We start from the raw sequence: 21,667 nt of genomic DNA on the forward strand, positions 1-21,667 counted from the left end.
CCAGAAAAGTTGTGGATGCCCCATTCCTGGAAGTGCTCAAGGTCAGGCTGGATGAGGCTTTGAGCAACCTGGTCTAGTGGTAGATGTCCCTGCCCATGGCAGGGGTGTTGGAACTAGATGATCTTTATGGTTGCTTCCAACCCAAACTATTCTATGATTCTATGATTTACCAAGAAAACCTAGGCAGCTGCAACTGTATCTGCAATATTTAATTTGAATCTCTCTTCATTTTAAAAAGGAAATGTTTTGCCAAATACCTTGTTAAGCAATGCAGTCAGACAAAGTCCCAGTTAAAATACATCTAGATATATGACATTCTACACCAGAACTTCTGCAAGTTCTACAAACTCTACACTAAATAGTTCAGTTCCAGATACAGGACCCCGGTAAGGTAGTAGAAACAGTGCTGTATGGCTCCACTGCATATATACTGCAAGTAAAATGTCAGAAAGTGGATCTTCTAAAGCACCACAACAGAACAAAGGTCCTTCTGTCTCCCAAAGTGGACTGTACTGGAAAAATCTTCCTGTTATTATGAACAGGGAACACAGACCCACACACACATATTCTCTCTTGTCTCCAACACAAAAACATTTGTGTGGTTAGAATCTCTTGGTACTTACACAAGCATTTTGATATTGGCATTTTCTCTATAAACACACACACTTCAAAAATTTCTTATTGGTTCCTTGGGCTTATATAACATATGCATGTGTACAGGAAGAATGAATGTCAAAAACTGAGTGAAAGCGTCTGAGTACAGTGACACACAAGAAGGCTTCCAAATAGCCTGTGCATATATCTGCAAAGGGGAAATATACACAAACTGGGTTTGTGGATATCCATAAGAGTATGTGCAAGCACATCCCAAAAGGCCTTTCTAAAACAATTAATATGGGAAGAACTCGCTGTTGGAAATATAGTACACTTTTCCCCTTTGTTTGAAAGCTTAATCCTACAATAGCTGGAGAAAAGAGATGAACCTGGTAACCTCTACATCCTTTTCCAGCAGATGCAAAAGCGATTCTGGCTCCTGGAACTGAAAGCACATGAACACAGCACTTGGAGCCAGCAGCTGGCCTTGTCTGCACAGACTGGGAGCACACATCACAGAGTGTGTGGGGTGGCAGACACAAAATGACGTGCCTCCTATGATGGCATCTGAGCCCCAAGCCACAGAAGTAAAACAGGGTTCTCAGTAGAAGTTGTCTTTGAAAATTGGTACGTGTGAGGCATCTCGTTACCACCAGCTATGCCTAAGATTAATAGTGCAGCACTGAGCTGTTCTCCCCAAACACTTTTCTAATGAGTCTAGTACTTCCAGGTAGGGTAAAGTTCCCATTAGGTCTCGAGGATCTTCACAGGCAAAACTTCCTCAAAGATACTGCTTCAAGGCCTGGGCTTTTTCTCCCCTCTAACTTCGGTGCACTTTGTGTTTGTTTTAGTGCATGCTGTAGCACCTGTTACCATGGCAGCACTGCACAGAGGGCAGCAGCCTGGCAAAACTTCCCAACGCCTTTCCAGCGGCTGCAATTAAACCTGCCCTCTTGGTTTGTACAGAGGAAAATCTTGTGCTTCAGATTTCTCTGCTTTTAGGAGACAAAGAGGACTCAGCAGAGCAGACTGCTTTTAGCTATTTATTTTTAGCATTGTAGTGATAACAGAAACATGGAAGTAAACAGGAGGTTGTCAGGCTGTTGTAAATAGCACAGGATTAAACCCATGACTCTGAAAAACCCATGGGTCAGGGCGGTTTAATAAGGAGGTATTTAACTGTAATTTTTAGGATACTTTGATTTCAAGTGTTCATGGAAATTACTATTGTATCCTAATGATCACATTTCAACATTTTTCCCATTTCATGCCTGAGTTTAGGAAAGACCCCGACGCGTCTGTGTGCGGGTGCCACTGCCCTCTCCTGGGCGCAGCCTGCCAGGCCAGCGGCTCCTGCGCTGTGCAGTGAGATAATGGAATAGGCGGTATATGTATTTTTAGAAACTAAAGAGGTAAATTCTGTTCTCTGTTCTAATTATAAACCTGATCCTGCATGCCCACCACTAGATTTTGAACAGCTTCAGCTTTGACCAATCGTAATCCAACCTGAGGGCCCAAAGGAGCTCCCAAAAGGAAGTTAGTACTTGCAGAGCAGGGTGTTCCAGAGGGAGCCACACTGATACCCACTTTCAGTGTGAATACAGACTTCAGCTATGTGCCATTACTAACTGGGAGGAGGGGGTCACCACAGCTGTAAGAGTAATCTCTTCCTTTACACAACTCTGTTTAATGATGCAAAAAAGTTAAAACTCACAGTTTAACTGCAAGTAGCAACATGCCTGTTGGGTAAAACTGCCTAAAGGCTTCTATTCACAATGCCCAAAGCCGTGGACAAACACTGCACACATCAGCAAACTGTTTGTTCAGACAGCAATGAATGCAATAAACACACCACAAACTAGAAAGGAAAGGATAAGGAAACAATGATAAAAATTAGTAGCTATGCAGGGCACGGACATGCCCCTGCTCCCTCTGAAGTCAGTCACTGCCTTTAAGGAGTCAAGGCTGACATATCTGCCATGAAGGCTCCAAATAGTTTATGTTTGAATAGGAATAAAAGAAGACAGCAAGAATTGCCTACAACCCAAACTAAGACCCAGCAGTAAGTAACAAATGAGGACATTCATATTCTTGCATTTTAAAACAAAAGTATTTGAAAAAAAATCGCAGAATTGGTAAGGTCTGGAGAGACCTCTAGAGATCATCTAGTCCAACCCCTCTGCCAAGGCAGGGTCACCTAGAGCAGATTACTCAGGATTGCATCCAGATAGGTTTTGAATGTGTCTAGAGAGGGAGACTCCACGTTGTTCTTGGGCAGCCCATTCCAGTGCTCTGCCACCCTCAATGTAAAGAAGTTGTTCTTCATGTTGAGGTGGAACTTCCTGTGTTTTAGTTTATGGACATTGCTCCTTGTCCTGTCATTGGGCACCACTGAAAAGAGTCGGGCACCATCCTCTTGGCACCCGCCTTTGAGATACCTGAGTGCATTGATGAGATTCCTTCTCAGTCTTCTGTTCTCCAGACTAAACAGGCCCAGCTCTTGCAGTCTCTCCTTATGAGAGATGCTCCACACTCCTAATCATTTTTGTGACCTCTGTTGGACCCTCTCCTGTAGCTCCTTGTCTTTCTTGTACTGAGGAGCCCAGAACTGGACACAGTGCTCCAGATGTGACCTCACTAGGGTCGAGTAGAGAGGGAGGATCACCTCCTTCTGGTGAGCTGCTGGCCACTCTCTTCCTGATGCACCCCAGGATACCACTGGCCCTCCTGGCTTCAAGGGTACACTGCTGGATCATGGTCAACTTGTCACCCATCAGCACTCCCAGGTCCTCCACAAAGCTGATCTCTAGTAGGTCACCCCCCAACATGTACTGGTACTTGGGGTTATTCCTCCCCAGGTGCAGGACACTACACTTGCCTTTGTTGAACCTCATTAGGTTTCTCTCTGCCCCACTCTCCAGCCTATTGAGGTCCCACTGAATGGCAGCACAGCCTTCAGGTGTATCAGACATTCCCCCCAGTTTTTTATTGTGAACAAACTTGCTGTGAATCCCAGAGCAGACTGAAAGTTACACGAGCATCATCATCTCTTTGCTCTCTCCTCTTGGTTTCCCCACTCGGAGCAGTTCTGAGAATGGATTTCTTGAGCAGCACCAGAAGGTGCTTAATTTTCAGAAAAATTAAGGCTCAATTTTGTTAACACTAATTTACATGTTAATAATTGCTAATGTATGTAAGGGTAAATGAAGGATTCATCATGACGAACTGAAATATATTTACTCAGAAATTTGATGTGAAAACATGGCCCTAAGAAATCACAGCTCAAGGAGCAATGGAGAGTAGCACAGGAAAGAAGAATACATATTAACAAGGTTCTATACAGCCCTGTAAGAAAATGGGCAACCTACAAAATAAAAAATGTTTATAGAATTGTTAACCTCTACCGTGTCTGGCTGTCTGAAAATAGAAAATAAAAACATACAGACTATAATGAAACTCACTTCCAGCTCACACATAACTGTATACTTACTGGGCTGCTATCTTGATATACTTCTTTAACAGCTGGACACGCTTGCTGAGTTGAGAGCAAAGACAAATCTCGGTGACCACCCAGAACTGAATTTCATTAAATCTTCTTAAAAACAAGTCCAGATTTGCTGTGGTCTTTTTAAAATTGTGCCTTCCAAAAGTGTGATAGACCAATTCCAGCTAGAAAAGAGAACAGAATTTTTTTTTTTTTTTTTCAAAGCTACATCTTTTGGACAGACGAAAGAGGCTAAGAATGACCAGGTAGGTGAACATCTAGCCTGAAACTTGCTCTGCAGTTTACATTTATTGCTGCAGAGATGACAAGGATTCAGGTTACAAATCCAGTAGACAATAGCTGAGGCATAATAAAAGCATAACTACAAATGCTTTATACCTTAAAACATACAAAAGTAATTCAATAAGCAGCACATGTCTAGAACTTAATTTCTGTATTTTGCCTATAAAATTAAGAATGTCTTATACTTTTTAAATCTGTAGGTGGCTTTATTGTAGTATTTTTGAAAATCAAGCTTTTGAAATAATTTGAAATAATTTGAAATAATGCACAAACCTACAATATACAACTAAACATCTAACAGATTCCAACCTGCTGAATAGATAGATCCTCATACCTCATGCACACAGTTGAAGAGTTCCCAGTCATAAATTGTCATCTGATGTGCTAAGTCTTTGGAACTCATCAGTTCAAATGTTCCTACTGTACCAGTAGATGGTCCTTCTTGTTCTGGTAATGGTGCCTACAAATAGAAAAATGGTATAAAAATATTTTAGAAATGCTTAAGTGCATGACTGGTGCTTTCCTTTCATAATGTTTCCAACTCTTTTTTTTTCCCACTGTGATCACTTTTCTAAGCTCGTTTCTAATATTGAAACTGAAATTTGCAGTAAAACTGAAATTTGCTTTTAACCACGGGCAGGTATTAGGAAATGAAAAGCCCTGTGTAAAACCAGTATTCAATACGCACAGGATAGTCAGAAAAATTCTGAAAGCTCTTCAGGGGCACCATAAGAAATATAAACCAGACTGTTCTCAGTGTGCTATTTTTAACATTGTTCTAAAAATTGAATCTAGAAATAAATGCTTCAATACACTCTGTGCTAACTAAAGCACGTGTGTTTGCTTAGGAGCATAGATTTTTCCATAAAACTTTTGTTATGTTTCCTTTTCACATACACAAATAACTAGGCCACAAAGCACAAGCAAAATACTTTTACATATTCCTGATTCTAATGATGGGAATTATTACATCTGCCATTCTTCGGAAATCTGCAATGATTGCAAGATCTTCTGATCATTTATAAAATAAACCGCATACTTCCAATTTGACGATATAGGGAGGCACCATTTGTGACTGTAAAAATCCTTGCTATGCCAATTAAAATGGTATGCACACACTCATGAGAAAGAATCAGGTATAAAACATTTTTGAAAGACACTTCCATACCACCTAATAAATGAGATGTGATCTACAATTTTGCACACAAGTAAATATTATATTAAACAGAGATATAAAACGCGGCTTGAGGTCAAGTCAGATTTGAAACAGTCTGTTGTATATATTATGTTCAAAGTGTTTGAACCAGCGGTGCTAAAATACTAAGAAATACTAAGAAATCCTAACAAATTCGATCAGTACAGCTGCCTGTGAACTTGCGGGTCAGTTGTTCTGTTCCCAGGAGAGGGCAGCAGAGTTCACTGACAAGTTTCCCAATTTCTCATCGCCTCTTTGTTAAACGGATAAAGATGGAGCACGGAATTGTCAACAGACTCCTTTCTGAGTAAAAACTCAGTGGAGGCTGCAAGATTAACAGACCGTATTTACATACTGCAATATAAAAAATGAGCTTACTAAATGAATCCTCTTTTCTATAAGATTAATATATTAGCAATAGGAAAAGGACTGACTGGATTAATACATCAAATCACTTTCTTGGTAACACACAGTATGTAGGAGATTATTTCTGTATGAATTCTGGCTTTGTACTCTAGGGAAAACTTCTCTTTCAAATATCAGCATAATATAAACTAATTAAAATATACTAAGCCAAATCACAAGCATTATTACCTTAAAAGCTTCATCCACAATTTTTAAAAAAAGTGTAAATAACTATTCTCTAATAAAAAACACGGGAGAGCCATCAATCTTATAAAGGCCTGCAGATTGCTCTGCATTGGGATTTGCACAAACACAAAATTTCTTTAGTTTATGACAACATATGAAATAGAAGCACAGCAGTTTTGTGTAGAAAATCCTAATTTGTGGAAATTTGTGGTAAGAGAATTGCCCAGAGCTTGAAAGAGGGCTTTTTTCCCCTATTTGGAGACAAACACAGTATAGTTGTTACCACAACAAACACATATTTTCCAGGACTAGGAAAGAAGCATTTAGATGCAAACTCACAGCATATTTGAAAATTCATCTACCCAGAACAATTTTCACATGAGAATTGCCAAATGTAATGTGAATAAATGTTCATGAACTGGCAGCAGCCAGAAATTGGAATGTGAACGGATTAAACTGGGAGACAGATAAGGTTGTTACATTTTTCAATTTGTTTATACCTCTTCAAAAAAATGCAGCTGACAAGGGGATGTATTCTGCTACCCAGTGTTGAGAACCATTTTTAAGGTGCTGAATGTACCTCTCTGATTCCTACTGGTCAGTCTAGTTGATGAAAATGAGTGCATTGCAGCCCTGTACCTTAGAGCTCCCTGCAGCATTTTGAGTGATCCACGGTAAACAGCAGAGGGGAGAGGCACAGAAAGCCATGACAATTTGCTGCCAGAGCTATGTGTACACAGACAATGCAGAGCCATATGTAAGTGCCCAGTGCAGTTGTACTGATGCAACACCCCTGCTTTACAGTTAGCGTGCCCCATGAGGGTATCTGCTTGGCAGGATTAATTAACCTTAAGGGAACACCAGAATTTAATAAACTGAACAAGAGGTATCTCTGCATGGAACTAGATATGCTGGATGTGCATTCCTTGGTTACTAAATTGAAAGCAGCAGCAAAGCATAGATTTTACCATATCTATAAAAGAAATCAGGCATATATACTAAGTGGCTTGTTAAAAGCATACAGGAGGCTGAAATAAGGCTAGGAGTAATAGAGTTCATGCTGACATGACTTGGCAATGACATTTGTTTTTAATGAAATAAAAGGAACAAAAAGTACAGTCAAATCAAACTCTATAAAAGCAGACCCCATGCAGATTGTTAGAATGACTGCATAAACTATAAGTACTTATGAGCAATTCTACCTAAGAAAAAATAGACTTTCTAATGGGAATATTTTCTGTGATTCTACTTAGAAGCAAAATCTGAGATTTTGACACAGTATTTTGTGGGGATGACAAATAAAAAGATTTTAAGGAATTTACTGCTGGGATCAAATTTCCAGAATGCTTTAATTGGTAACACCTATCATTGAGAATATATCCTTCTGGCTTTGAGGAGATAATTCTGTAATGAGGAATTGCTGCGTGTCTTAGTGACAATACTCAGCTCTTCGTAAATGCTCAGTGTGACTGACTGAGAGTACTGGGATCAAGTGCTGTTATGTGGATCAGATGGATGGATTTCTGATCTATTTTAGGAAATTGTAGTATTAGCTTGTTTTAATTTTAGAGCTGATCCCATAGCACTGTGACAAGCCCTTTGTTGTGAAGGTTTCCACTAGTTATTACTTAAAGCACTGATAATCCAAAAAGGGCCAAGTGTCCAAATGAAGTGCAGCACTGACCTTCCTGAGAACTGCACACATACATACCAGTGAATCGAACTGATCCCGTGGGCAAGCAAAGAGCCGTCCATTAACACTGAGAGTGGTAAACACTGAAACATCATGAGGTTTGAGCACGACCTTTTCTGTAAAAATTAAACAGATTATTATTTATTATATACATGTAGAATTTACAGCAGGACTGATCCAACAATGGCACAGACCACCCTCCTGGGAACAAATTTTTCTCACTAACCCAATGTCCAGGATACAAGACAGATGACAACAAAGCTCTCTTTATTGAAGAAATGTGATGATAAGCTCAGCCCAAAGCAGTCTCCTACAGAACTAGAATCCCAGTCCCAATCTGTACAGACAGCTCAAGAAGCCTGTGATGCCATCTCTAGAAACTAGCTGCAAAAATTCAGCTATAATTAGGGATTCCATTCATTCTTTGCTGAACTGTAAGCATTTGGAGAGCTGTTCTTAATAGAAATTGCTTTGGAAGATAGTAGCTGCATAAGGAGGTGATGAAATGCATTACAGCAGTTCTAAAAGAGCATCACATCACAGGTAAAGAAAAGATAATGAGTTAACTTACAAAACAGTCTCTTTCAGCATGTGATGGCTGTCAGCAAATCTGACAATAAAAAATTGCTGCAACTGCAAAAAGAAAAGCTGCCTGGTGTCAGTTCTCAGGAAGTGAGCTGTTTTTGGCAGGCATGACTGTTTGCAAAAATGCCTTCCAACACAGCTCTCATTACCTCTGTGTGTCTCCACACAGTCACACTCAACCAAAGCACTTGAACAACACCAATGCTCCAGAAGAATTCACCTTGCAGTTACTCTTACATTTTCACAGCCTACAGTGAGGTCTGACTTCTGACCCTCAGCGAACACTAGGTCAGTGAGTTTGGTACTAAGTTGCTCTGTAGTGCCTTGCATGGACAGAGCAGAGAAAATGGTAGTGACCACTACTAAAATGTCTGCATTGCAGTGTTTTCTGAGGTCACTGATTCCTAAGTCTAGCCTGAGATTATCCATACTTACCTCCTATTCCTGTTGTTAAAAAACCCTTAAAAGTCTAACAGTGAAGGAAAATTGGGGTAGCTTGGGTCTGTAGCATGCAGATACACAAGCTTCTCCATTTTTCCTGTCTCCCATGTGAGGTCCAGCCTGTGCCTGCAGTAGAGGAAGGACTTGCCTCTAATACTGAACTCGCGTACTAGCCAAACATGCACATGGGTATAAAAGCCTTGACAGAATTAGTCTTTCAATCCCTCCAAAAATTCTGCTGCACCATAACTGAGAAGTGTTTAAGATGATGCAAATACAGTACCTCCTCCTGAACTCATCTTTACTATGATGAGGCCTTCTCCAGAACCCAGCTTGTCTGCTACTGCGCTGATCACTTCCTTCACAGAAGAAGACACTGGCACCCGGATAGTGGTATAGGTTTGGTCTATGCAGTACACCTTAAACAGAACTAAAGAAAAAAGATAGCATGGAGCATTCCACATGTAAAAACCACAGATTTACTGTACCAATTACTTTCACTTCAGTAACCACTCCTCACAAATGAAACAAAGCAACAATAAATCAAAACCGTAGTGTTTTGATAGCTCCCCATTCCACAGATGTTCTACAGTTTCTAGTATAGAAATCTCCAATTTCTCAGAGCTTTTAATAAACCATGAAGTACTAGTGTTTCACTACTGAAGCGCTGGAGGGAAGGGATGCCATCCAGAAAGGACTTTGACAGGCTTGACAGGTGCAAACCTCATGAAATCTAACAAGTGCAAGGTCCTGCACCTGGGTTGGGGCAATCCAAAGCACAAACACAAGGCAGGGCAAAGGACAGATTGAGAACAGCCCTGAGGAGAAGGGCTTGGGGGTCTTAGTTCACAAGAAGCTCTAGAAGACCCGGCAATGTGCACTGGCAGCCCAGAAAGCCAACTCTGTCCTGGGTTGCATTAAAAGCAGGGTGACCAGCAGGTTGAGGAAGATGATTCCCCCTGCTTTGAGACCCTACTCAGAGTTCTGCATCCAGCCCTGGGGTCCCCAGCATAAGAAGGATGTGGACCTGCTGGAGTGAGTCCAGAAGAGGACACAAAGATGATGAGAGGGCTGGAGCACCTCTCCTATGAAGACAAGCTGAAAGAGTTGGGGTTGCTCGTTTGGAGAAGAGAAGGCTCTGGGGAGACCTTAGAGTGCCTTCCAGTACCTAAATGAGGTTTACTAGAAAGCTATAGAGGGATTTTGGACAACCCAAACCATTCATTATTTATGGAGGCTACATTATTTATGGATGCTAATTTAATCAGACACTTTGTTATGTTCCAGATCTTATGTTATTTTAAATCAACACCTCTTTTCAAGAGTCAGTAAAACTGGCTGCAAACTCTCTTACTTACAGGAAAATAATTCTCGTATTTAAAAAACAGATTTGAAAACATTCTTGGTTACAACCAGAACTTAAATCAAACTGTGTTGCAACCTGTTTATTGCTGCTCATTAGCAAGAGCTATCTTTTAATGTCAAATACCTTGAAACAGAAGCTGGGTTAGGTGAAGATGGACCAAAACAACCATTGAAAGTACCTTTTAATAATCTGAAAATTACATCCTTATATGCTGCTGTGAATTTTACCTTAATCTCTTCAGAGAATCAAACAACAGCAATAGGGCAAATCAGCAGAATTTGTTTTCTAGGCTCTGTGCCTAGATTCTATGATTGTAAGATCTGTGTCATGATTATCTGCTCCACTCCTATCTTGCAAAGCAACAGCTGTACATGTTAGCTCAAAGTGTGTAGGGGAGACAGAGGCTCAAACATGACCTTCAGCACCCACTATTTATTGCACTGCCATTACCTGCAGTAGACTGTCTGTACTGGTTCTTACCTGTTTTGTTCATTCCTTATTTTAAAGGTTTTTACATCTTCCTCTGAGGAAGCACAGTGTTTGATAGCACAAGTAACTAAGGGAAAAGACCAGGAGCACCCCAAATCAACGATGGAGAATATCGGGCTAGCAAAAAGGACTTGCTTCAGGCCAGGTTTCAAAACTGTAAGCAGGTACTTTTATTTATTTTTAGACCACTTTTTTGAGAGAGACAAAGTTACACAAATCTCAGTGGCTCAAGAAAACTCTGCAGAGAAGGAACTCACCTTCGTCGCTGCCCCTGATAGGCTGGCGCTTCTGTGCCCTGTCGTCACTTGTGTTGAACAGCTGCAGAAGAACTTTGTGCTGAAATGAATCATCAAGATTCACATCAGCGCAAAAAGAAACATTATGTGGTATACATGAATTACAGCAGAGCTCCCATTAATGGCAGGAAAAAGGAGTAGCAATGCAGAATTTGACAATGTCAAAAGCTATTTCCTCAGTTTGTTTTTTTTAATATATCCATGATTACTAAAGAGAAGATGCTTATGAATTTGCTGTGCTTGAGACTGTACTTTAGAAAGTGAACAAATAAATTATCTTACCTTCTTTTGTGGTGCTTTAGGTTCTTCAGAACTGTAAAAAGATAAAGCATAGAATATATAGTTAAATATTATCTATAAGATTTTGTGCACAAAATCACTTACAGAACATGGGTCACTTGTCAAACTAAAATACCAGCATATTCATATTTATATATATGAAAAGACTAGATGATACCACAGTTAATCTATGACCAAGGAAGAAAAAGTATTATACAAAGTTCATGTAAGCATGAAATAAGCTGCTGTCAACCTCTCTGTGAGAGTTTGCTGTTTGCAAGACTGACACGGAAGAGAGAGGGCCACAGACATTAATCCAAACAAGCCCGCATGCAAACTTTCAGTCTTGTATGACTGAGTGCCATTCATACAGTGGCTTTTTAACAGATATACCCAATACATTTTGTTAAATTTTGTTCATCAGTTTACTGTGAAAAAGGACAGGGGGAGGAAAGAAGCAAAAACTGTGCTTACACTTGCTTTACAATTTTCTCTAGCTCTGGAAGTTGCTCCTTTAGTGCTGCAATCATTCTAGTATCATCTGATACAGATACATAAAATTCCTGTAAATGATACAGAATAGTCTTTAAATAACTATAGGGGTAAATGAGCAGTACTCAGGAGAGAGGATTATGAGATGACATCTGATAGCTTAATGATTATAAAGAATGATAATCTGCATAGAGGAACACATGCTGGGCCCAACCCTCTATTACTTCTACTTGTTTATCTCCAGCTGATTTAAAGCAAGAGTTGGATATGCAGAAGGGAAGCCTGATGAGGCTCCTTAGTGCACTCTGTAACTACTGACTGCTTGTGCAAAAACTGCATTTTCAGATTGTCAAGGATAAAGACTATAAACTTCACAAATAATCTGCCACAATAGGGTTTTTTATTCACTGCTGTTGTAGTCTTTAGTGGTTCATTTGCTGCTGAGTCACTGGCTCTCAGCTACTCTAGTCTGCTGCAATATCACCCTCTCTTAAACCCTACTCAAACTTCTACATGCTTGCAACTAGTAATTGTTCTTTAACTTTTAACTTCTGGACTAATGAAACACTATTAAGCTTTGTCTCCAAAGCTTGAAAAGCTTTCCCATGTGGGATGTCTGCCATTCTTAAGGCTCTGCTAATTCTTATCTTAGATACAGTTTTAAGCTCTCTGGGACAAGAACTTTCCTTCAGCCACTAACACGGATCATGTCCCCTAACTCAATATGTAATAATAATGGTAATCATGATGAATTAACATGACTTTGGCAGTACATCTTGTCTTAGAAATCCAAGGATATGGCACCTACCACAAAGAACTTACAAGGGTCTGAAGACAAAGATCTTGAATTCCAATAGCTGTAGTACAGCTTTCTTTCAAATGGAAAGGATTTTTGGTTTTGTAAAGTGACAACCCTGCAGTTCCTTCCTGGCACACCTCAGGCAGGCATAAACAGCCCTCCAGTTCAACTGTAGAGCCCCATAACTGTTCACAAGTAAATACTAACAAAAGCAAATTCATCTACTGCTATAAAGCAATCTACCCATGCAGTGCTTTTAAAGGGGTCTGCAGTAGTACTTTCAGAGGTCCAAAGGCTTGAACAATGGTTCAAGCACTGTTGTGTTCCATTTGCTGTCAGCAGCCAAAACCAAGAAAACAGAGTTATCAGTTTGCACTTTGAAATGACCTATTTCTCTTCACTTTGTGACAGAATTCTGCAGACTGGGAACAGGCTTTCAGCTTATCTTGCTTGGCGGGTACTTTTCAGTACAGTGATACAACTATTCCTTTATACCTCCAAAAAGGCCATGGCTGCTTCATCTTCTTGTAGTAAATCTCCATATAAAGCAGCCCACTGCAGAACCAGCCGAATGACTCGCCTTTTATTGTTGAGGGCATAATCCATTTTCTCCTGCTCTGTACCCTGAGAAGGCTGGGCATGATAGGTGCCGTGGTGTCAAGGAAAATATTCAGTGACTGAAAATATCAAACCCAGTATGAATTCACAAACAACTGACTTCCAACAAATCACTTTCAGGGTGTTCCAACATAACTTTCCAATATATACTTTTAAATTCTGACATTCACTAGCATAATGATTTTGCAAATCTTTCACGTTCATACTAAAAAGTAAAAAGACAGTGAATTCTCCAAAGAGCATGGGAATGATCACAGTCCCACCACAGGGGTGGTTGCTGTAGGGGAGCAGAACAGAAATGACACTTGGAACCACAAAGAAGAGGATTAACCATGGAGACTGAAGGATATATCTCCTTGTTCCTCTTTGCAAACAGCTGAAGAGAAAGAAAATGTCACTTGGTGTTTATTAACAATTTTGTTTTTTCATTTTTGATGAAGACTACCATAATGAAGTACCAGTGCTATTTCTTTTATTTCTACAAGTTATTGTAACTTAAGGTGAACCTCAGGCCCATTATGGAAGGGGGACCTGGAAGTTAACAACCAAAACTGACTACAGAGACACAGGGTAAAATAATAAATTCTGTAGCAGCCTCACTGTCATGAGGAAACCAGATGTTTCTACTACATCATATAAAGCGTATTTAGGACACAATACTTTGGGAAAGTTATTTCGTGATGAACAATAAGAAAAAGTGGAAAACATTTCATTGACCTTTTTAATGATAAAGTGTCAACATTACAAAAATAGGCAAATAGCTAAAAGGCCAAAAGTAACATTTATTGAAAGAAGAAATGAAGAAAAAATAAAGGCACAATGGGCAATAAACTAAGATAATCTGAGCCTTCAACCCTCAATGAAGAATCCCTAGCAGAAACAGGATATGACAATTTGTGTCTACTTCTCACTGATCAGAGGATAACAATATATATTTAAATTGTTTCCCAATAAATTGATATCTGAATATGAAGTAAGCACAGAATGAGTGCAATTGCATCTTCCACTCTGCTTCCCAGGTATCAGAATTCTGATTCTGGATTCTTATGAATAATGCTACTCCCAATTACATAGAAACCCACAAAATGCTGACACTCATTCACACCAAAGTCCATCATCCTTTCAAGGTGCACTCACAGCTGCTCTAACAAAATATTTTGAAAATTATAAAATAAAAATATTAATGAAGAATTCAAATGATATAAGATACTTATTTTAAGCTTCCATTTAGAAGCATTTCTCTAACAAATACTACTATTAAAATGTAATGGGGAAAAGTATATATTAACTCACACTTTCCAAATGATCCTGCTGCCCAAAACCCCTGCAAGGATTTGACATGCTACCAGAGTTACTGGGGCGCTCATTTTGACTGACAAACTTTCAGAAATCTGCATTTTAATTTCATTTGGAGAGCTTTAAAATTAGTAGAGAACTGAACATATCAGTACAATTATGGCAGTACTCAGAAGGTCCTAAGAAGTAAATAATATGTTGTAAGCTATGTGCTCTAATGTCTCAGGGAGCAAGTTTAATATTCTACTGAGTCATTTTTCTCATGCCATATTTACCTTTCAAACACTATAATTATTTAATGTATTTTTATTTTTTTATTAACTGACTCACCACAGGCACTGGTATTTTTCTGTATTTTACTCCTCATTTATATTGATTTTTATTAACATTATTATGGGGAAAGTCAGTGAAAACTTCTCACATTTTTATGGGACCTACAGGATGCAGTTTTACCGCATACTGCAATCAGAAATAAACTATCATGTATACTTCCAACAAGTGTCAGATAATTGCAAAACATTTATCAACACCAACATGTTTAGAGTTCAATATATATATTTCTTATTATCTCTAACATATGCTAAGAAATGGAAGCAATTCTGAAGTCTGTTCTCCCATTCATGGGAACACAACTATTTTAGGGGCTGTGCAAGGTCAGCACCCATTACTACAGTAGAATGCAAACTATTTTCCTGGCATGATGGTAAAAGAGGTTCACAAAACACTCATACAGAAATGTGCTAAAGAACTATCATCTACAGAGAGTAAAAGAGGAGTTTATTTTTCATAAGTATTTAGACGATGGTCCTTTAAAGATGCACACCTGCACACACGCCCACACACTTGCACTAACCCAAGTTCACTTCTGAAAGTGCTGCTCTATTTCAAGTTTTCTTTTGGGCTTTGTCCTGCCTCCCTCTGACAAGCTGTAGCTCTGAGAATTTGTCCATTTCCATCTCTGTGAAGCAGAGAAGGAAATAGGGACCTCGGTCCAACACACAGGACTGATCCAGGACAGGGAACATACTCTTTGCTTCCCTATAAAAAAGAAATATGGGATTTTTTAATATTGCAGAATTCATGTACTTTAATGACTGAAAAAGACTAGTGCGCCAAAGGACAGCAATAATGTTACTGAGACAAAATGGTGCGCCTGTCCATTCCTTTCAGGATTAAAATAACTTACAGACAACAAAATGCTGCTATAAAGGAGGTGAAACCCCAAATAGTTCATACCCTATACAATGCTTGAAAGCACTACAATGGTCTAGCTCTACTCACACTTGCATGCTTCCAGCTATTGTGAGTGTAGGAATAGACCTGTTTTGATTCAAAATTGGGACCCGAAACAAAAAGTTGCCAAACGAAACACCTTTCTTCTCCTTCTTTTTCTAATTTCCTCATTGAGCATAATTCATCTCTCCTTAGTCTCACAGCACCAGCAAACATATTTGTAGAGTGCCTTTGCTCAAAAAAGATGAGTTTGTTAGGAACCTTTCAACTCTAACAATAAATTTCAATGGTACAATCAACAAAGCACAGTTAGCTTTTCCATATTCAGAACAGACCACATAAACAATAATTCAGCTCTAGGAAAAGCTGACACTAAAGCAGCAGGATACCAGTTACTTCCAGCTCTCCTCCTCTTTGAAAAGAATTAGCACGATGCCTGCTATGATCCACTTAAGACCAAGGTCTTAGCCTCCTCTCCAGAATAGGTTTCATCACAAATGAATATTTATCCTTAAGTGTCACTATCACTTTGATGTTCAGAAAAACTTTTCTCCTATAAACAATAAGGTACGTTTTTCTTACAGGTCTGATTTTCCCAGTTGTTGGATATCAGATGTATACTATTATAATTGAGGCTAGACAAGTCTGAATATCAAATGGACTGATTGAAAAATATGACTAGATAAATCATGGGGAAAAAACACAAACCCATTAAAAGTGCTGCCCTTTCTTCCCCTCTCAAAGCTGTCAGCAACAGCATTCTATAATATCTTTGATATCCAAAACAATGTGATCTTGGAAAATGTGTTTGTTTCAGGTATACGAACAATTTTCTGCAGACCAGTTTCATGGGTCCAAAGGTTTTAAAAACAATTACTGTTCCTGCTAGGAGTAACACAAATGGATTCTCAAGCTTGCCAGACAAGGACACGATGCTCTATTTTGTGGTTTCAGAGGGTGAGCTTTCCCAGATGTCACTCGCCCTGCTGAGCTTCAAGGAAAGCACACTTTCACACCCATGTGATTCTAAACAAATAAACAGGGAATTGAAGTTATTATGCCCCTGTCAGAATTCTATAAAACAGAAAACATTATATGTTTATTTAATGCTCCAGTCATTTGATAGCTTCAAGTCACTGTGCACAAGGAAAACTCTCAGTGTGCAACAGCTCTCCAAACTAAATAGCCTGCCAGTAATTGACAGATGGACACTTCACAGACTCTTGTAAAACATGCAGACAGTATGAGAATCACCCCAGTTCCTGATGCTCTCCACTGAAAGATTTCATCTCCTAGTAATCACATGCCATTGAAGTTTCTCACAGTTTGTCTGCATTTGCTATAGGGTATTCTTAGAGATTATCACTATTTTTATTCATAAATATTATGTGACAGTACCTAGGAACTACTTACCCATTATTCTATGAGTTTAGGCACCCTTTCGCTTGAGGCAGTTTGCAGCCTGTAATTCATAAAGTGGGCCACTGAAATTACCAAGACATAACTACCCCAGCTAAAATGTAGATGCTGTAGTTCAGCAAAACTGAAGAAAGACAGGAAGGATACAGGAAGGGTAGCCCAAACTTTTATGTAATTTCACTTATATGGTGGAGGGACAGTACATTTATTTTCCTTGGAATAGGAATCAGCACAGGAAAGTTACACTTATCATGGTCTGGGTACACACTCTCCTCATGGGTACACACTATCCATTTCAGAGTTATTGAGCCATGGACAGTTGTTAGTCTGACACTGAGAACCTACCCACATGGCACAGCCTACATGGAATGTGACGAACTTCCTGAGATAGAGAAGCTTCAGTCTCGTCACTGATAGGCAGAGGGGCTAAAGAGACTTAACTTTTCCCTTAGAAAAGGATATTGTGCCATCAAGGCTGGGCAGAGCTGACTATTTGGCATAAAAACACAGTGCATCATAATAAAATCATTTAAAACAGAATCTGTGAAAAGAGAAGAAAGAAAACAGTGAATTAAGCCTTTGCAAACAGCTTGGGGAACACAGGGATGAGTTTTCTTTCAGCTAAAATATCTTATAAGCCCTCTGCAGATAATAAAGGGGTCTATTTGCACTTTGTAGACATTAGGTATGAAAATGGGTAATGAACAAATATGAGCTGAAATATTATGCTTTTAGTCTTTAATTTCATTGCACTTATGCTAACAGGCATTTGCCCATGTCAAAGAGAAATTTGGCATAACGAAAAAACCCCACTCTCTGCTTAAGTGAAATATTTGGATATACTTCTGCGCAAAGAAGAACCAGGCCTGCCACACCTGGGTACCTAAATAGAGCTGCTAGGAAATACAGTATCAGAGAGCAGATTTAGTGTATACTACACAGGAGAAGGCAAATAATTTAATTCTTAGCTGGTTTCCTACAACAAGCAGAATGCCTAAAAGAAGTAAATGTATAGCCAAATTTCTGGGTTTATTTTGATTCAGAAGTATCACAGCCACTACATTTACATTAAAACATATATAAACAATATATGGCATATATAAACAATATATGGCATAAACCAGCAAGCTATTTTTTCCATTAAAATGATCTGTGGTAGCACTGGTGTAAATCCCAGTTTGCCTTATCTTTGTATTTGTGACAACAGCAAGGATTTATAAATCCTGGCTGCAGAGGCCAGAGTAAGTTTGGCAGGGTTATATGGAATCACTGAGAAACAATAAACACAATACCCCGGGGTATAATTTCTACAGTGCAGCTTTTAAGATAACAGAAACATTTATAAACACTGTAAGTAAGGGATGGCACAAAAAATATGGTGAGATAACTGTGTAATATAATATTACATCATTGCTTCCACTCCTATAATTCATATATGAAAATATCTCTCAGCTGACATAACTCACATCTGGAAGGGTGAGTTTTCTCTCACTTTTTCTTTGTGTAATATCCAGAGCAAACCGGGTTTTAAATATACTTAAATTAAAGGAATGCATAAACCAAAAATTCAATTTTCCAGCACTCTGAGGTGCTATATCCTCGAAGACACTTTGTACTGCATTAGGGTATAAGTGTAATCTTGTAATGAGATGTTTTGGTGAAAAGTTTTAAAAGATTTAAAAAAATGCTTGTTTTAGAAAAATGTATACTACATGCATTCTGTGAACAATAAACTTGTGATTATATGGCTGCAAGCTGAAAGAACAACATTCTGTTTGTAATCCTAATAAAAATGAATATAACATCCTAATAAAAATAAAAAGGAATTTTTTTTTGTCTTTAAAATAATTAAAACACACCCTTTAAAAGGATTTCTGTAATTTTTCAATTATTCCACCATTTACAGACCACTATACAGGTTTCTCCAATACTAGGAGGTCAGTAACAGATTAACTGGACTTAAGAACATCTTTGAATATATACTTCTTAGGCATCTGCAATGTAAAAAGAACTTGCAAAAGCAATATTATGTAGCATAATACACAAATCTCTGCATTACTTTCTAAAAATTATGAGCATTTTTTGTGTCATTTTAGAAATTACAATACTTACTAATAGTAAATCAGCAAATATCTGTATCTCTAGATGTAAATTCTCTGTTGTCTTTACACTAATGAAAAGACGCCTATTAAGTGCAGATGCAGCAACCTGCATTCTTGGGACTCATTCTTGGGAAAGTATCACAAACAAGGAATTTAAACTGTGATACCTTAAATGGGGTATGAAGATTTGAGAACACTTACACTAGCATAACACAACGTCTGGAGGTACCAAGTTAATTCATAGTACTAAGTGACATCCAGAGCAAAAATTCTGGATAATCATAATACACAATAATACCATTATTATTGTGTGCTCTATCCTGGCCTTGAAATTGTGACTAATTAAAGTCATAACTACTGGTGTGGCACCTTGGAGGATTTTGCTGTTCTATTATGTCCTGAAAGTACAAATATGATAGAGCAGGCTTGGAGAAGTGGATTGTTATCTTTAATTCCAGATTTTCTAGGTTTTCTTGGGGTTGTTTCAGAGTAGTTGATAGTTCTTATTGTGGAAAAAACTACCACTAGGTGCTTTTCAAAGAATCACATAGCAGTGTTCTCCCAGCAAGTCCATCTTATGCAATAATAATAAAATAGCCTTTGTCACGTATATGTACCTGTTGCTTCATTTAAAGTTGCTTCAAGGCGCATAGTTTCTAGAAAGTGCTCTAAAATTTTCTCTGGGGTTCCTGACATCACAGTATACCTGAGGGAGGGAAAGAAGCAGTTAGCATCTCATGGGCAAAACAGCTAATCAAGAAATAATTGTCAGCAAGAAGACCAGGAATGATGAGTTCCAGAGTGTGAACACCTGCTCTGACCAGAATCTCTGCGTGCTTAGGACAAAACCACTCACAAACTTTGTTGGCTTCTCCCCTGTAAAACAGTAGCAATAACATTCTCCACCCTGCCCAGGGAGTGTGAGATGACAGCCCCCTCCTCACACAAGTACTCCAGTATAACACCACCACAATTACACCACAACCACAAGAGCTGCACTGGTGCAAACTTGGGGAAGTGCAAGCAGAAATGCTCCTCCATTGAGAAGAAATAGCAATTTGCAGCCATTAAAGGGTCTTAAAAGACTTACTATGAGCATGAAATAAGAACTGGTGTGTATCAGCGACAGAGCAAGGAAATAATTTAAAAAAATAATGAAAATAGCACACTGTATCTTCAAATTTCTGCAGTGCCTTACATAGCTGAAGTAAGTATTTCAAGTGGAGAAACTTAGGATTGTACCATTTCCTGGAGTGAATTTAGGGAGGTGAGAGAACTAGTGCAATATCCAGGGTTTTTTGCTTCACTCAAAAACACTGGCAAGATTTTAAGTACCAACAGAATATCATATGATATTGCAAAACTTGTCCTGTCATCTTTTTTTTTCTTTTCTTGCAGATCAGATTTTTTTTATCTTTTCCCACATTTTCTCAATCTTTGCATCTTTTTTTTTTTTTTTTTTAATTCAACTTATAAAGTATGAAACTTAAAAAAAAAAAAAAAAAGAGAGAAAAAACCCTGAGAAGTGAAGATACTCTGCTCCTGCTGAGAAATAAGTGGTGGAGCTGAGCTCCTGGGAGCTCCTCCTCACTTTGAGCACTGACCGTCACAGTTCTTTTACCTTTTACCAATCCCTTTGGAAGAACTGTATTGATGTCCCAAGAACACAAACACTTGTTAAGCCAGTGCACATTCTCACAGAGATACTAACCAAGTATCTAAGTGAGTGAAGCAGAGAAATCACAGGTTGCAGTACTCTGAATATGAAAGTGAAAATGAACAGTGAAGTGACTTGCAGGGCTGCTGAATTCATCCTGCATGAGTGTGATCACCCTTAAAGAGTTAGATCTTGGGAGTGATAACTTCAGAGCTAGTCCTTCCAAGTGAAACTGTCACTCTTTGAAAGCACGGCTCGGGGAGCGAGGTGGGAGCTACGTCTCCTCTGTAGAGGAAGCGGCGGAATCCAAACTGTAACTGAGAGGATCTGCTGCCAAAGTGAAGTTTTCCCCAAGGTCAAGATGAAGAAAATTAGTTTCTTCCTGAGAAGCGGTCCCTGTTAGGCCTCTGTTTCGGGCACAGTGATTTTCAAAAGTACTGAACACTCAGCTAACACATTCCAATAACACATTCTGGAAACCAAAAAACATAATTAATTTGATTTGGACTCTGCATAAATGCAGTCACTCTATTTGCTAAGAAAAGAAACAAAAGAAGTGTCATCTTCAAACCCAGTGAACTCACTTTGAAAGACTTTAAACAAAAAGACGCTGCTGACACACTATTACCACAGTAATCTGAGTGGTGAAAAGCAGACAGTGAACTTTCAAGGTAACTTCCTCTTTTGGGTAGATTATGTCTATTTGTCAAAAGCTCCCTTGGTGACACACTGATA

General features: G+C 38.8%; 1 protein-coding gene and 1 long non-coding RNA gene across 6 annotated transcripts in view; one reads left to right on the forward strand and one right to left on the reverse strand.

Moving 5' to 3' along the window:
• Positions 1-21,667, reverse strand: part of RAPGEF4 (Rap guanine nucleotide exchange factor 4) — a 151,412-nt gene that overhangs the window by 16,185 nt on the left and 113,560 nt on the right. For all 5 annotated transcript variants that reach the window (XM_027878495.1, XM_027878494.1, XM_027878492.1 and 2 more), the window contains 10 exons: positions 19,893-19,981; positions 17,636-17,714; positions 13,103-13,253; positions 11,791-11,879; positions 11,320-11,350; positions 10,999-11,077; positions 9,170-9,316; positions 7,879-7,976; positions 4,716-4,841; positions 4,085-4,263 (listed from right to left, as the gene is read on the reverse strand). In XM_027878495.1, coding sequence (XP_027734296.1) covers positions 4,085-4,263; positions 4,716-4,841; positions 7,879-7,976; positions 9,170-9,316; positions 10,999-11,077; positions 11,320-11,350; positions 11,791-11,879; positions 13,103-13,253; positions 17,636-17,714; positions 19,893-19,981 — 1,068 coding nt within the window. The remainder of the gene's footprint in view (positions 1-4,084; positions 4,264-4,715; positions 4,842-7,878; positions 7,977-9,169; positions 9,317-10,998; positions 11,078-11,319; positions 11,351-11,790; positions 11,880-13,102; positions 13,254-17,635; positions 17,715-19,892; positions 19,982-21,667) is intronic.
• LOC114054914 lies at positions 35-10,875 on the forward strand. The gene is made up of 3 exons (XR_003570618.1): positions 35-79; positions 1,010-1,114; positions 10,760-10,875. It is a non-coding gene; the product is annotated as an uncharacterized LOC114054914 (long non-coding RNA).

This window comes from Empidonax traillii, unplaced genomic scaffold, assembly GCF_003031625.1.
Source record: "Empidonax traillii isolate 1590-97213 ecotype Southwest subspecies unplaced genomic scaffold, ASM303162v1 scaffold42:size1813164, whole genome shotgun sequence".
NCBI lineage: Eukaryota > Metazoa > Chordata > Aves > Passeriformes > Tyrannidae > Empidonax > Empidonax traillii.